Genomic DNA, 15,005 nt, shown 5'->3' with positions numbered 1-15,005 from the left:
TCCACGCCATGACTTGTTAGATGTAGATCTTTGTGTTGATAACCTTTCGTCTGCGCTATGTAAAAATGACTCGGCATAGAACGTTGCCTTGACGAACTTGGCGCTTGTGCTTTTCTGAGAAAAAAGTATTCCTATCTGGATGTAGCCCCCGAGCCTCTTGCTTTTCGGAACGAAGAGCTGGAGGGTCTTTTGAAGTTCAATCTCGGTTGACTAGTTTTTAGCTTTTAGCTACCCTCATCGGCGGGCTCAAGCGTCTTTTCAGCTATTTTGCTCTCGGCCGAGATGCTCAGGTATGTTTTCAGCCATTTTCCTTTTTGTTTCGGATGTTAGCTTTTAGCTACCCTCATCGGCGGGCTCAAGCGTGTTTTCAGCTATTTTGCTCTCGGCCGGGATGCTCAGGCATGTTTTTAGCCATTTTGCTTTTTGTTTTGGGTGTTAGCTTTTAGCTACCCTCATCTGCGGGCTCAAGCGTCTTTTTAGCTATTTTGCTCTCGGTCGGGATGCTCAGGCATGTTTTCAGCCATTTTGCTTTTTGTTTCGGGTGTCAGCTTTTAGCTACCCTCATCGGCGGGCTCAAGCGTCTTTTCAGCTATTTTGCTCTCGGCCGGGATGCTCAGGCATGTTTTCAGCCATTTTGCTTTTTATTTCGGGTGTTAGCTTTTAGCTACCCTCATCGACGGGCTCAAGCGTCTTTTCAGCTATTTTGCTCTCGGCCGGGATGCTCAGGCATGTTTTCAGCCATTTTGCTTTTTGTTTCGGGTGTCAGCTTTTAGCTACCCTCATCAGTGGGCTCAAGCGTCTTTTCAGCTATTTTGCTCTCGGTCGGGATGCTCAGGCATGTTTTCAGCCATTTTGCTTTTTGTTTCGGGTGTTAGCTTTTAGCTACCCTCATCGGCGGGCTCAAGCATCTTTTCAGCTATTTTGCTCTCGGCCGGGATGCTCAGGCATGTTTTTAGCCATTTTGTTTTTTGTTTTGGGTGTTAGCTTTTAGCTACCCTCATCGGCGGGCTCAAGCGTCTTTTCAGCTATTTTGCTCTCGGCCGAGATGCTCAGGCATGTTTTTAGCCATTTTGCTTTTTGTTTCGTGAAAACAACTCATTGGAAGTCATGACAAGACGTGCTGTGGATGAATATCATCTTTATTGATCATTAATACATATGTTGTTGAAGAGTATTGTCTTTCATCAATTGTGAACGTTGGTCCCTTGTGGCTTGCATATTTGTTTTTTCTTGAGTTGTTTTTACGCATAGAATCTTCTTAGCTGGCTGATGTGCCATGTATTGCTGACTTCTTTTCCATCTTCGATTATTAACTTGTATGTGCCTAGTTCGGTGACTTTTGTGACAATGAACGGACCTTCCCATGGACTGAGTAGCTTATGTCGTCCGTCAGTCTTTTGTATCCTTCTTAGCACTAAGTCTCCGACTTGTAGCGATCGAGGTTGGGTACTCTTGTTGTAGTGCCGTCTTAAACCTTGTAGGTATCTGGCTGATTGGAGGGTAGCATTTACTCTGACTTCTTCTAAGCTGTCGAGTTCTAATTTTCTTGTGTGTTCTGCTTCTCCTTCATCGTATTATTCTATCTTTGATGATGTCCAGATCAAGTCGGCGGGCAGTACGGCCTCTGACCCGTAAACTAGGAAGAAGGGTGAGTAGCCTGTTGCTCTGCTTATTTGAGTTCATAGCCCCCACACTACTTTCAGTAATTCTTCAATCCATTTGGACCCATAGTCCACTAGTTCTTCGTATAACCTTGGTTTTAATCCGGCTAGTATGAGTCCATTAGCCCTTTCTAGTTGTCCGTTGGCTTCTGGATGTGCAACAGACGCATAGTCCATACTGAAACCACAGTCTTGTGCCTAGCTTTTGAATTCTGTAGCTATGAAGGGGGAGCCTAGATCTGTGATGATTCGATTGGGCATGCCGAAGCGGTGCATAATGTCTTGGATGAACTCGACTGCTTTGGTTGCGCTGTATTTCGCGAGTGGTTTGTATTCAATCCACTTGGTGAACTTGTCGATGGCTACAAAGATGTACTCGAAACCGCCTTTTGCTTTCTTCAGGGGTCCTACTTGATCCAGCCCCCAGCAGGAAAAAGGCCAAGCGGGTGGGATGCAGATAAGATTGTGAGCTGGCACATGGGCTTGTCTTGCAAACATTTGGTAACCTTTGCATTTTCTAACAAGTTCTTCTACGTCTTTCAAAGCAGTCGGCCAGTAGAATTCGGTGCGAAATGCTTTGCCAACTAGTGTTCTTGAAGCGACATGATTTCCACAGTAACCTGAGTGTATTTCGTCTAGGATCTCTTTACCTTCTTCAAATGAGACACATTTTAGGAGTACTCCTGATGATGTTGCTCTTCTGTAAAGTTTATCTCCTACTAGAACGTAGTTTTTGCTTCTACGAACAACTTGGGTGGCTTCTGCCTTATCTGCTGGCAATTTGTTTTCTTTGATATAGTCGATGAAAACTTGGCTCCATGAAGTGTTGATTACCAAGATCTGAACGCTTTTAGCCTGAATTTCATGTGTTGTTTCACCGAGTTGTTTGATAGAGGGTACTGATAGCTCTTCTATGAATACGCCAGGTGGAACCTTCGCTCTGTCTGATCTGAGCTTGGCAAGGACATCTGCTACAATGTTGAAATCGCGTAGGACGTGTAAAATTTCTAATCCTTGGAAATGTTTTTCAAGTTTCTGTATTTCAGCATAGTAAGCACTCATGTTTTCTTTGGTGCAATCCCAATCTTTGTTGACTTGGTTGATGACTACTGCTGAATCGCCGTATACGAGTAATCTTTTTATTCCGAGGGTAATTGCCACTCGTAGCCCGTGGATGAGGGCTTCATATTCTGCTTCGTTATTGGTAGCTTGCCATAATATCTGAAGGACGTACTTGAGTTGTTTTCCTTCTGGAGAAATGAGGAGAACGCCTGCACCGGCCCCGCCTAGTTTGAGTGATCCGTCAAAGTACATCTTCTAGTGGTCAAGGATTGTATCTGATAAAGGCTGTTGAATCTCTGTCCATTCGGCCACAAAATCGGCGAGGGCTTGAGATTTGATTGCTTTCTGTGGGGTGAAATCGATGTCAAGAGCTCCGATTTCAACTGCCCACTTGGATATGCGCCCCGTGGCATCTTTATTGTGTAGGATGTCTCCGAGTGGAAAATCTGTCACCACGGTAATCTTGTGGCTTTTGAAATAGTGGCGAAGCTTGCGTGAGGTGATGAGTAGAGCGTAGAGTAGTTTTTGTACATGCGGGTACCGGATTTTGGATTTTGACAGTACTTCGCTGATGTAGTATACGGGACGTTGCACTTTATACACGCGCCCTTGTTCTTCTCTTTCTATGACTATTGCCGTGCTGATTACGGTAGGAGTCGCCGCAATATATAGCATCATATCTTCATCTTTCTTTGGAGGTGTCAGGACAGGCGATGAGGTGAGGTATTCTTTAAGTTTTTTGAAAGCTTCGTCGGCCTCTATTGTCCACTCGAACTTGTCTGTCTTCTTTAGTAGTTTAAAGAAAGGTAACCCCTTTTCGCCGAGTCTTGATATGAAGCGGTTGAGGGCCGCCATGCATCCTGTTAGTTTCTGCACATCTTTGACACTTCTAGGTGGGCCCATTTTTGTTATAGCTCGAATTTGCTTGGTACTGGCTTCGATCCCATGCTGACTGACCAAAAATCCGAGTAGTTGTCCTGAGGGAACTCCAAATACACATTTGTTTGGGTTCAATTTCCATCTCCATCTCTTCAAGTTTTCGAAGGTTTGCCTTAAATCTTCAATCAGGGTGTCTGGGTTCTTTGTTTTTACCACTACATCGTCCACGTATGCCTCCACATTTTCACCGATTTGATTCCTAAGGCAAGTTTGGATAGCTCTTTGGTATGTGGCGCCAGCGTTCTTTAGTCCAAACGACATGGTCTTATAGCAGTAGGCACCAAACGGGGTGATGAAAGATGTCTTGCTCTGGTCTTGTTCTTTTAGTGCGATCTGGTGATACCCTGAATAGCAATCGAGAAAAGATAATAATGCAGATCCTGCCGTTGAGTCAATTATCTGGTCAATGCGTGGTAGCCCGAACGGATCTTTTGGGCAATGTTTGTTGAGATCTATGTAGTCGACGCACATGCGCCACTCATCCGTGTTTTTCTTCTACACAAGGACCGGGTTTGCTAGCCAGTCTGGATGAAGGATTTCTCTGATGAATTCGGCTACCATCAGTTTTGTTATTTCCTTTTTAATTGCTGCCTTTTTGTCGGGTGAGAATCATCGTAGCCGTTGCTTTACAGGCTTGGAGCTTTCATTAACATCAATTCTGTGCTCAGCCAACTCCCTTGGGACTCCTGGCATGTCGGATGGCTTCCAAACGAAAATATCTTTGTTGTCCCGAAGAAAGTTGGTGAGCGCGAGTTCCTATTTTGCCGAGAGGTGAGCACTGATGGTTACTGTCTTGGAGGTATCGCCTGTGCCTAAGTCGATTTGCTTGACGTCGGCTTCTTTTGGTGGTGCGATGATGCTGGGCTTTTTAGCCAGTATTTCTAATTCTTCTTGGCTTGTCTCTGCAGCGATTGCGGCTATTTCTTTTCTTCCATTGTCGGCTTGTGCCTTAGCTGCAATTTGGATCGCCTAAACGTCACAGTCAAAAGCACGCTTCAAATCGTTTCGAAGAGAAAGGATATCGTTGGGTCCTGGTATCTTAAGCAGTAAGTACGGATAATGTGGTATTGCCATGAATTTGGCCAGTGCTGGACGTCTGAGGATTGCATGATATGACAAATCGAAGTCGGCGACCTCAAATTTGATAAACTCTGTTCAGTAGTTTGAAGGAGTTTCAAAAGTAACGGGTAAAGTAATTTGTCCGAGTGGCATGGCTGCTTTGCCAGGTACTATTCCATAAAAAGGTGTGCTTGTTGGCGTGATCATCCCGGCGAGTTGTAGTCCCATTTTCCTTAGAGTTTCTGAAAAGATGATGTTGAGTCCAGCTCCTCCATCGATTAGTACTTTGGTGACGGTCATACCAGCAATAGTTGGATCTAGAACCAGTGGATAATGGCCTGCATTTCCCACGCTAGTCCATTGGTCTTCTTTGGTAAATTGGATAGGATACTGTGACCAATTGAGGTATCTTGGTGTAGCCGGTTCTGTAGTCATAATGGTCCGTAGTGCTAATTTTTCTTGATGTTTGCTTCTACAATCCGGAGCTCCTGAGAAGATCACTGCTACCGTTCCCCTGGGTTTTTGGAATCCTTTGTCCTCGTGGTTGTCTTCCTCTCTTTTCTGACTATCCTCTTTGGTGTTTTTCTTACTATCTTTTCTTGTGTATCGATCATTAAAAGTGTAGCAATTTCCGATGGTGTGCCTCCCATTAGGGTGCAATGGGCAACGTATGTTTTCAATGTCATCATATTTTCTGGGTTTGGAAAACTTCTTTGATTTGTCGGCCGTTGCCACAGTATTGTCTGGTCTACGTTTTCTTTCTTGATGTCTGCTATTTCGGTGATTTTGCCTGTCCAAGTTGTCCTGGTTGTTTCTGTCTGGGAACCTCTCTCGTGTTTTTTCTTCTTTAGTAATCATCTTTTCTACTGTTCGTCTGAATTCTTTGTTGTTTCTCGGATTTTCTTTGCAGAAGTCTTGAAACTGCCACCTAGCCATGATTCCGTGAGAGAAAGCTTCAATTACTTCTCGATCGGTTATGTCATGCACTTGAGCTCGTAGTTCGCCGAATCGTCGATAATAATTTCTGAGGCTTTCACCTCCCTTTTGCTTGAGTCCTTTTAGTTCTACATGAGTGATTGGGTGTGTAATGATTCTTGCGAAATTCTCACAAAAAGCTCTTTGCAAATCCTCTCAATTTCTGATAGATCCTAGATTCAGTTTGTCGAACCATTGGAGGGGCATGGCTTCTAGTGCCATGGGAAAGAATAGGGTTTTGATATCGTCGTCTCCTCTGGCTAGTTCAATTGATTGTGAATATATTCTGAGCCATTGCCTTGGTTCAGTTTTGCCATCATACTTGGAGTGGTTAGACGGTTTGAATTTGTGAGGTAATCGTACCAATGCAAGCCTGTTCGCGAAACAGGGGAATCTGTCGTGTGTTCTGGTTTCTTTGAATTCGGATTCGGCACCTTCTTTTGGCCAACTATCGTTTTGATGGGAATAATCTTGCGAGGTTGTCTGGGTAGGCACCCTACTCCTGGTCTTCCTTGGTTGTTCAAATCGGTGGCCTTGATTATGTTCCTTCCTACTTCCTCTATTATGGCTTTCACCTAGCCCAAGTCTTTCAAAAGCAGATTTCCTTTGATTTTGATCTTCTTTCCGGCGGGTGGTTGATCTGGCGGGTAGTCTTGATCGAGTTCTCTCTTCATGCGTTTTCGGGATCGCCGATCGGAGCAAGTCCTGGAGCTGTTCATACCTCTCACCGGGATGTGAAGTTGCTCCGATTTCTTCTAATGCTTCTCGAATCTTATCGTAAGGCGTATTTGCCGTGCGTCTTCCTTTGCCTTCTCGTTGCGATTTTCTTTTATCGTACTCAGCCAATTCTGACTCATATCTGATCCAAGCTTCCCTACGCTGCCTAGCACGGTGTTGGCGCCCTTGCTTCAACTTGTTTTTTCTTTCTCTAGCTTGTTTCTGACTTTCGGTTTCTCCATCGTAGCCCGGGGCAAAGGGTGATATGTTGGATTCTGATTCATCTGATGATCTGACATCGGGTGCTTTCGGGGAATTTAATGGTGACCGAGGATGTCAAACCATGAGCACTTCTCATGCGTGAGTCGTTCCGTTTTTGGCATTAGTTTTCATGCTGTCGGAGTCGCTGATAACTTTAGTAGATGCCTCGGTGTCGTAGATCGAGTCTCCTTCTTGGTAAGGTAGAATAACTGTTGTTGTTGTGCCAACTAGTTGGGTTCCGCTACCTTCAGGAACGGAACCTGGCCAGTGGATGATACAGTCTTGCGATGTTATTGTTAGCACGAGACCCTCCTGAGCTCCTATCAGTGGTATCCCGAATCTTGGATTGAAAGATCTTTCGAACTGTCCCTGATAGGATTTTGCCATGTTGTCGAGCCCAAATAGAAAAGAACTCGACTTCTTGAAAGAACTCTAAGGGCAATCCGAGTTGTTTTGGGTTGTGCTTTAGAATCTTGCCAAAAAGAACTCGGTTTCTTGAAAGCACTCGGATAAAACTTCGCCTTGGAGCTTGAATTCGAATCGGATACGAGTGGCCGTGAAATCTGATTTGAATCGGACACTATGAGCTACGCGAATCTTCTGGTGAGCTGATCCGTTGTAGTTGTTAAAATAGGAATTTCTTTATGATGATCTGGATCTTTGAGGAGATGGCCCTGAAGCTTGCCGTTGTTGTCTACCTCGCAGATCCATATGCCAAAGATGAAAGTTGATCCCGTCGGGAAGATTATGTTGTCGAGGTTCATCGAGCTCTCGGATGCAAAATCAATGAAAGCCCCTACCCGGCGCGCGCAGCTGTCGATGTTTTACCACCGATAGCCTGCCACGGGAGTACCCGGGGCAGTATGTTCGGGCTTCGACGTATGCTGAACTCGATGGTTAACGCAAGAGACAGTCGATTTATCCTGGTTCAGGCCCTCGATTGTAGATCGAGTAATAACCTTACGTCCAGTCAGCGTTAGCCTTTGTGTTGGATTGATCGTGATGTGTTGTGTTGTACCATTGTTGTCCCTTTCTCTCAGGAGCCCTGCCCTCCTTTATATAGTCAGGAGGCCAGAGTCCTAGTCGGTTTACAATGAGATTTCCTAGTAGGATTACTTAATAGTTCTACTACTAAGATTACATGGGAAGAATCCTAGTTGGACTAGATCTTCTCTCTCCCTTGCGAGGTATCCTGTGGGTCCCGCATCGACAAGAACCTAATTCAATCATTTTTATTTCCCATTGCCACCAATGTAGCCCATGACCTAAAGCCTTTGTGTAGTCCCTTTGATATTAAATTATTGCCATAGATGTTTTTTTTTCTAATAGCCTTGTTTAGTTCGTCCTTCTAAAGTTTACTCCTTATCTTATCGAATATTTGGACACACGTATGGAATATTAAATATAGACTAAAAAATAACTAATTGCACAGTTTACGACTAATTTGCGAGACGAATCTTTTAAGCTTAAGTAGTCCATGATTTGACAATGTGGTGTTACAGTAATACATGTGCTAATGACGGATTAATTAGATTTAATAAATTCGTCTCGCGGATTACTGACGGATTCTATAATTTATTTTTTTTATTAGCATCCAAACACCACATACGATACCCTTACATGACACGTGATGTGACACCAAAAACTACCCCGTTTAAACAAGGCCACAATCGCATTATACTATCACTGCTCCATGGAATTTCCGCCAAAGGTTGTTTTCAAGCGCAAGCTTATCCATGTGGCTACTGGCTAACGTTATACACTTGCGGCAGCGTTGAACAAACAAAAACAGCCCTGCCGAAACTCCCGGTTCTACCCCTGCCCTGCGTCGAGACTACGTCAAGTCAATGGGGGCGCCGAGCTCCAAAACCACCACCACCAACCCGGGCCCACTACCCTCTCCATCCCTAGTCCCCTTTGCCCCCGGTTTCCGCCCTCCTCCTCTTCACTCGCCTCCGATGGCTCGCCCCCGCCGCATCCTCTGACCCCCCGCCACGCCTCCCCGGAGAGCGGCGCCGCGATCTTGCCGGAGATGGCGCCGCCTCCTCCCCCGGCGGGGGAGCAGCAGCAGCCGCAGCCGCAGCTCCACGGGGTGGTCATCATCACGTTCCCTCCCTCGGACCAGCCCTCCAAGGGCAAGACCATCACCGCCTTCACCTACACCGACGACGCCCCGCCCCCTCCCCCGCCCCCGGATCCGGTGATGGGGTACCCGGCGGCGACGGGGGTCAGGCGGCGCCCGAGGCGGGTGCTCTCGACGCGGCGCGTGGCGGCGGCGGCGCTCGTGCTGGGCGCGATCGCGGTCGCCGCCTACTACTGCTTCTACTCGGACGTGGCCGTGCAGTTCCTGGGGATGGAGCAGGAGGAGGCGCAGAAGGAGCGGAACGAGACCAGGTCCTTCCTGCTGCCGCTCTTCCCCAAGGCGCGTCAGGGCCGCGCCCTGCGGGAGTTCGGGGACGTCAAGCTCGCCGCCAGGAAGGTCGATGACGGCGGAAGGAAGGCGAGGAACAAGATGGAGGTCGCGAAGGCGGCCGCGGCCGGGACCAATTCCACGGCGTTGCTCCCGATCAAGGGCAATGTCTTCCCCGATGGGTACGCAAACAATCGCGCAGGCATTCCATCTGATTTCAACTCTAATAGCGGCTCATTTGTGATTTGAGTCGATAGAGTAGTCTTGAAAGGGACCATAGCTTGGATGGATTAGATTTTGGGGAATTTCCTGGATCCCAATGTGACCAAATTGGGTAGACATGTTGCTATATTTATTTGTTTATTACTAATATGACCAAATGCGGTTTTTGAAGTATGGTGATTGTCATGGAATTACAAGTCTTTATGTTTCTTCTGATAGGCCTAGGTTCGTCTAAGCTTGTTGTACAGGTGTTTATTTGTATACAATCATTTAGGCCTCGTTTAGTTGCCAAAAAATTTTGCATAGTAACTGTCACATCGAATCTTGCGGCACATGCATGGAGTACTAAATGTAGACGAAAAAAAAACTAATTACACAGTTGGTCGAGAAATCGCGAGACGAAACTTTTGAACCTAATTAGTCCATAATTAGACACTAATTACCAAATACAAACGAAATGCTACAGTGAGCCAAAATCCAAAATTTTTTGGATCTAAACGCACCCTTAATAGGTTTTGGAATGGACTTAGTTTCGCTGTATGTGTGTTTATGACTTGTGACCCGTTGAGTATTCATAAAAGCAGGCCTTTTGCGTGCCGACTACTATTGAGGTCAGAATATCCAGTATTAATCGATATTCATATCTTATCCACTTTTCTTCATTTTTATGTGCCTGTGGACAATGTAAAGGATGATATATGTGACATTTCATTCTTGTTCCATTGAAGCTAATTCTATCTTATTAAAACTGCAGCCAGTATTATACATCTATCTTTGTTGGGAACCCTCCAAGACCATACTTTCTTGATGTTGATACTGGAAGTGACTTGACGTGGATCCAGTGTGATGCACCATGTACAAACTGCGCAAAGGTATGCAATCGAATAACAGCAATTTCCATTCTACTTATAATGGCAACTTTTTCCTAAGCGACTCTAGGATTTCCATTCGCTATTTTGGGTACCTCATTAGTAAGAAACAATATGGTTATCTTAGTTTTACTCGCTATTAGCCTCATTGTTGCTCTTTCATTGTATGGCTCTCTGATGAACATGTGTGACAATTTCAGGGACCACATCCTTTATATAAGCCAACAAAAGAAAAGATTGTCCCTCCTAGAGATTTGTTATGCCAAGAATTGCAAGGCAACCAGAACTACTGTGAAACCTGCAAGCAGTGTGACTATGAAATTGAATACGCAGACCAAAGCTCCTCAATGGGTGTCCTTGCAAGGGATGATATGCATCTGATCGCAACCAATGGTGGAAGGGAAAAACTAGATTTTGTCTTTGGGTATGTCCAAACCTTTCAGAAGCAGATCTCTTTTATATGTATGATGTATTGGAAAAGTATGATGTCAGATCATTTAACTTTTGCTGTCTATGGTCTAGGTGTGCATATGATCAGCAAGGCCAGCTTTTGTCCTCACCAGCAAAGACCGATGGGATCCTTGGACTTAGCAATGCGGCGATAAGCCTTCCCAGTCAGCTGGCAAGTCACGGGATTATTTCCAACATTGTCGGCCATTGTTTCCCTAGAGAGCAAGGTGGTAAAGGATATATGTTTCTGGGAGATGATTATGTACCTAGATGGGGAATAACATGGACTTCTATCCGAAGTGGTCCAGAGTAAGTCTTATCATGTTTCTTTGAAAATGTAATTGCATGTATTGCCATCTCCCTTTTGGATCATATATTTTGGCTGAATTGCCTTGTCTTTTGTTGCAACTATCCTAAAAGATCATAGAAAAGTTTATCCCATTTTCTTTCGTTACTCGTTAGTCATGACCTTTTCTCTTTTCTTTTCTCCAAATTTCCAGTAACTTATATCACACAGAAGCCTACCATGTAACATATGGGGATCAGCAGCTCCGGGTGCGTGAGCAGGCAGGAAACACTGTTCAAGCAATTTTTGACAGTGGAAGCTCCTATACGTACCTCCCAAATGAAATATATGAAAACCTTGTTGCAGCAGTGAGTATTGCTAGCGCTTGTTCATTGGGATGAATATTCAAAATCAGCTTGCTAACTTTCTTTTGTTCACAGATCAAATATGCGTCTCCGGGCTTTGTCCAAGACAGCTCAGATCAGACATTACCTTTATGCTGGAAAGCTGATTTCCCTGTGAGGTAAAATAATAATGGAACTATTAGTACTGTCTCTTTAGAGAGGGAGTTGATCAGGCAACTATGCCACTAGATAGACTACCTGTCCTTAACATTACTTTCTTCGCTAGGTATCTGGAAGATGTCAAGCAGTTCTTCAAGCCCTTGAACCTTCACTTTGGGAAGAAATGGCTTTTCATGTCTAAAACATTCACTATTTCTCCTGAGGATTACTTGATTATTAGTGTGAGTTTCTTTTGGCATTCACATCCTAGATTACTGTTTATTCTTCTATCATATATATGTCAACATTTCTAAGCTGAGTCATATGGTGACATTTATGTATATATGTTCTTTTTCTTGGTGGACCTTTTCCAGGATAAAGGAAATGTCTGTCTTGGGCTTCTCAATGGGACAGAGATTAATCATGGGTCAACTATCATAGTGGGAGGTATAAATGACCTACTTCAATCCTTTCATTTTAACACTTGGATTTTAGTGTTACCCATTGAATAAACCCAGCAGTATAGCGAAAATGTGTTTATATTGCCAAACTTCAACCAAAACCTTTCTGTTTTCTGTAGATGTTTCTCTGCGCGCCAAGTTAGTTGTGTATGACAATCAACGGAGGCAGATTGGATGGGCAAATTCAGACTGCACCAAACCGCAATCACAAAAGGGCTTTCCCTTCTTCCTCTGACGAGCATCCCCGCTGGCAATAATACATGTGTAAAGCTTAAATTGTGAACGCCGTTGGTATTCTAGAATTCGTTATTAAGTAGAACCTGCCGTTGTGTATGGTATATCGTTCCATGGGAACTGTCCGAAATCCCCCACTCTGTGTTACTCGTCTGTAATGTGTATACTGTGTTGTACACTTGTATTATGTATATACACTGTCTCCTCTACATGGAGTTTTTGTAGATTAGTTACATTATGAACATTTTCGACCTAAGTTGGCTACTGTACACATTTGACCATCCATTCAATACTGGGTGTTTTTTTTAATCATCTGCGTCACTTCAACCGGAAAAAGTCATGTATTCTAGCTAAAACCCCAGGAGGCTCCCTGCTGATTGTCGAAGGTTCCTCCACAGGGTCCTTGAAGTTAGCTTTGTCACTCAACTCCTCAAATGCATCAACAAGATTCTGGAGCCGGGCAACAAACTCAATGAGGAGCGATGCGAATGTGGCCAGCGACAAGGCGCTTGCGCTCTCGTAAATTCTTGATTCTCCACTTTCAAATGGAAAGCTTGGATGGAAAGATTGTCGGACAGGCAATGATGATTGCGCCTTATATGAACCGACTATCATTAATCCTGAATCATATCTGCCGAGGATCATCATGAACCGAAAGATTGTCTTCTCTTTTGCTTCTAGGGTCTTACTTGTGATGTTGATCGTCGAATCATCATGTCGTCTTCGTCAGTCACGTCTTGCACCCTATTGAATTACAAAGCAATTACTTATAAATTCATTAGTCCAATTTGATTGTGTTGGTCATTAAACACCAAAATCCAAAGTAAAAGGGTCTGGGGTCCATTTTTCTTACAATCTCCTTTTTATGATTGATGACAACATGACCAAAACAAGCAAATAATAAACATTTTAGAATTTAAAAACTATGTACTTATTAGGATGCAATGCAAATCGCAAGATTATATGATGCTAAAAGATACCACATGTAAACATCTTTGAAAACTTATCTTGCCCTTGCAAATGTCCCCATGTGACATTATGGATTTAAGTCTCTCCCTAACTCCATAATCCACTATCCTCCCCTTCTCGGACCATTACCGCTTGTAAATTATTATTATTACCACTTGTAAATTATTATGATCGAGCTTACTTTTGGTCCTACAAATTCTCCCCCTTTGAAATCAAACATCGAAAAGGAAGACATTAGTAGCACAAGGGACAGTCAAACTTTGTGATCCTTTGTATGTGGAGTGGAATAGGTCATAAAATTTGGCTCACATTATATAGACTAAGCTCCCCTAAACATATGTATACATATGATGGAGAATGTAGTTTATGCATAATTGGTAAATTAATGCTCAAGGAAGTTTAATCTATATAATGGATGGAGAAATCATATAAATACCAAAGTGAAGTCAACATAATGATATTGGATTAGAAATACCACATGTGGAAACTAATTTGATTTATACCACTTGCAATAGGTGGTGGATATTTGAAGTATGATGCTTAACTCCGGAGACTCCATTTTCCTTGCAATGAGACTACTACACACATGATTAGCTTGAAAAGGTGTTAGTCTCAAAGCATCCAACTTGTAAAGTAACATCTCCCTAAATTTGTGCACACAAGTATGGAATACTTGTAGGATGCATGCACATTGATTTTAGAATAAAAAATACCACTTGAAAGATGACATCACATGAATGTGAGAATCATTTTCGAAAGTGATATTCGGGAGAAATTAACTACAATTTGGACTTTGACACATATTAGATGAACAATTGTAAAACAAGCTATGTGCTGTGCTCTTAAACAATTTAAACCATGTAAGTTTGCTCCAAGGGTTAAGAGTGAAACCGAGCAAGCCTACCATAAGATATACCTAGTGTATGCAAGATAAAAGATTAAACATGCAAATGCAAACTTAGGCATGAAAAGGAATTAGATGCTAATTGAAATTGTAAGAAATTAAATCTAGTTACCTAACATGGAGAGAGAATTTTGGGTCCATAGTGTTCACTAACCCACTTGGCAATTGACATGATCCAATGTGATCCACCCTATGAAATGCATCCAAAACTATACCAAGTCTCCAAATTCCCCGAAGTCCATCGGACTTCTCACTTCCCTTTCATGATTCAAACCTTCTTGGTGCTCTTCATGTTAGAAATGATCTCCTTTGACACCCAAATGCGTTTGGCCCCATTATTGGCTTGCTTGTTCACCTTGATGGCCACCACCTTGTCATTTTTCTTCTTCTTCAAGAGATAAGGTGTGGAGGCCTTTTTGTCTATCTTGTTGGTGTAGGTGTTGGAGAGCTTGCTTGTTTCCTTTTTATTTTTCTCTTTCTTCTTAGCTCCTCCCCCATTCTTCACCTTGCACTCATAGGACTTGTGGCCTTCCTTGTGGCACATGTAGCAAACCACGGTTTGTCCTTCATCAAGCTTCTTCACTCCTTTAACAGTGTTATCTTGATGATGTTGAGCTTGCTCCGTTTTGCCTTTTGCTTGAGTCAAGTCCTTGGTAAGGCGAGCCACTTTCTTGCTTGAGTTGCTCATTCTCCATTGCAACCTCTTGTGTGCATGTATCTACAACAATTTTCTCAACACAAACTTGGTTGCAGAAGGGTGAGTGTGTGTGTGGGGGGGTACGACCCCGGATACCCACGGTAGACCATATGGGTTGCGCCCCCAGTGGTGGCCTAGCCCACAAGATGAAGCCTTGTGGGGCACGACTCTGCTCGGCACCTCCCACAAGATACTGGGAATATATCCTGAAGATACTACGAGATCTGTTAGGATACATATGATCCTAAGATTCCTGTAATCTGTTATTACTTTTCGGTTATCTCTCAGATCTAACCGACCTGTAACCCTGCCCCTAGACTATATAA

At 43.7% G+C, this 15,005-nt stretch overlaps 1 protein-coding gene across 1 annotated transcript; it reads left to right on the top strand.

The window, feature by feature from the left end:
* Positions 1–8,560: 8,560 nt before the first annotated feature.
* LOC136506704 (aspartyl protease APCB1-like) lies at positions 8,561–12,399 on the top strand. The gene is made up of 9 exons (XM_066501600.1): positions 8,561–9,266; positions 10,061–10,178; positions 10,376–10,599; positions 10,698–10,934; positions 11,126–11,279; positions 11,352–11,434; positions 11,542–11,656; positions 11,789–11,861; positions 11,995–12,399. Exons 1-9 carry the CDS (start codon positions 8,707–8,709, stop codon positions 12,108–12,110), a joined length of 1,680 nt encoding a protein of 559 aa, XP_066357697.1. The 5' UTR covers positions 8,561–8,706; the 3' UTR covers positions 12,111–12,399.
* Positions 12,400–15,005: the final 2,606 nt, after the last annotated feature.

Source organism: Miscanthus floridulus, chromosome 15 (assembly GCF_019320115.1).
Source record: "Miscanthus floridulus cultivar M001 chromosome 15, ASM1932011v1, whole genome shotgun sequence".
In the NCBI taxonomy this organism is placed as follows: Eukaryota; Viridiplantae; Streptophyta; class Magnoliopsida; order Poales; family Poaceae; genus Miscanthus; species Miscanthus floridulus.
Note: the sequence above shows the minus strand (reverse complement) of the source record. Positions and strands in the feature narration are given on the sequence as shown.

Coding starts and splice junctions, on each gene's coding strand:
- LOC136506704 (XM_066501600.1), top strand. CDS start 8,707: ATGGCGCCGCCTCCTCCCCCGGCGGGGGAGCAGCAGCAGCCGCAGCCG. Junction 10,179..10,375: donor CATGTACAAACTGCGCAAAG/GTATGCAATCGA, acceptor TGACAATTTCAG/GGACCACATCCTTTATATAA. Junction 10,600..10,697: donor AAACTAGATTTTGTCTTTGG/GTATGTCCAAAC, acceptor TCTATGGTCTAG/GTGTGCATATGATCAGCAAG.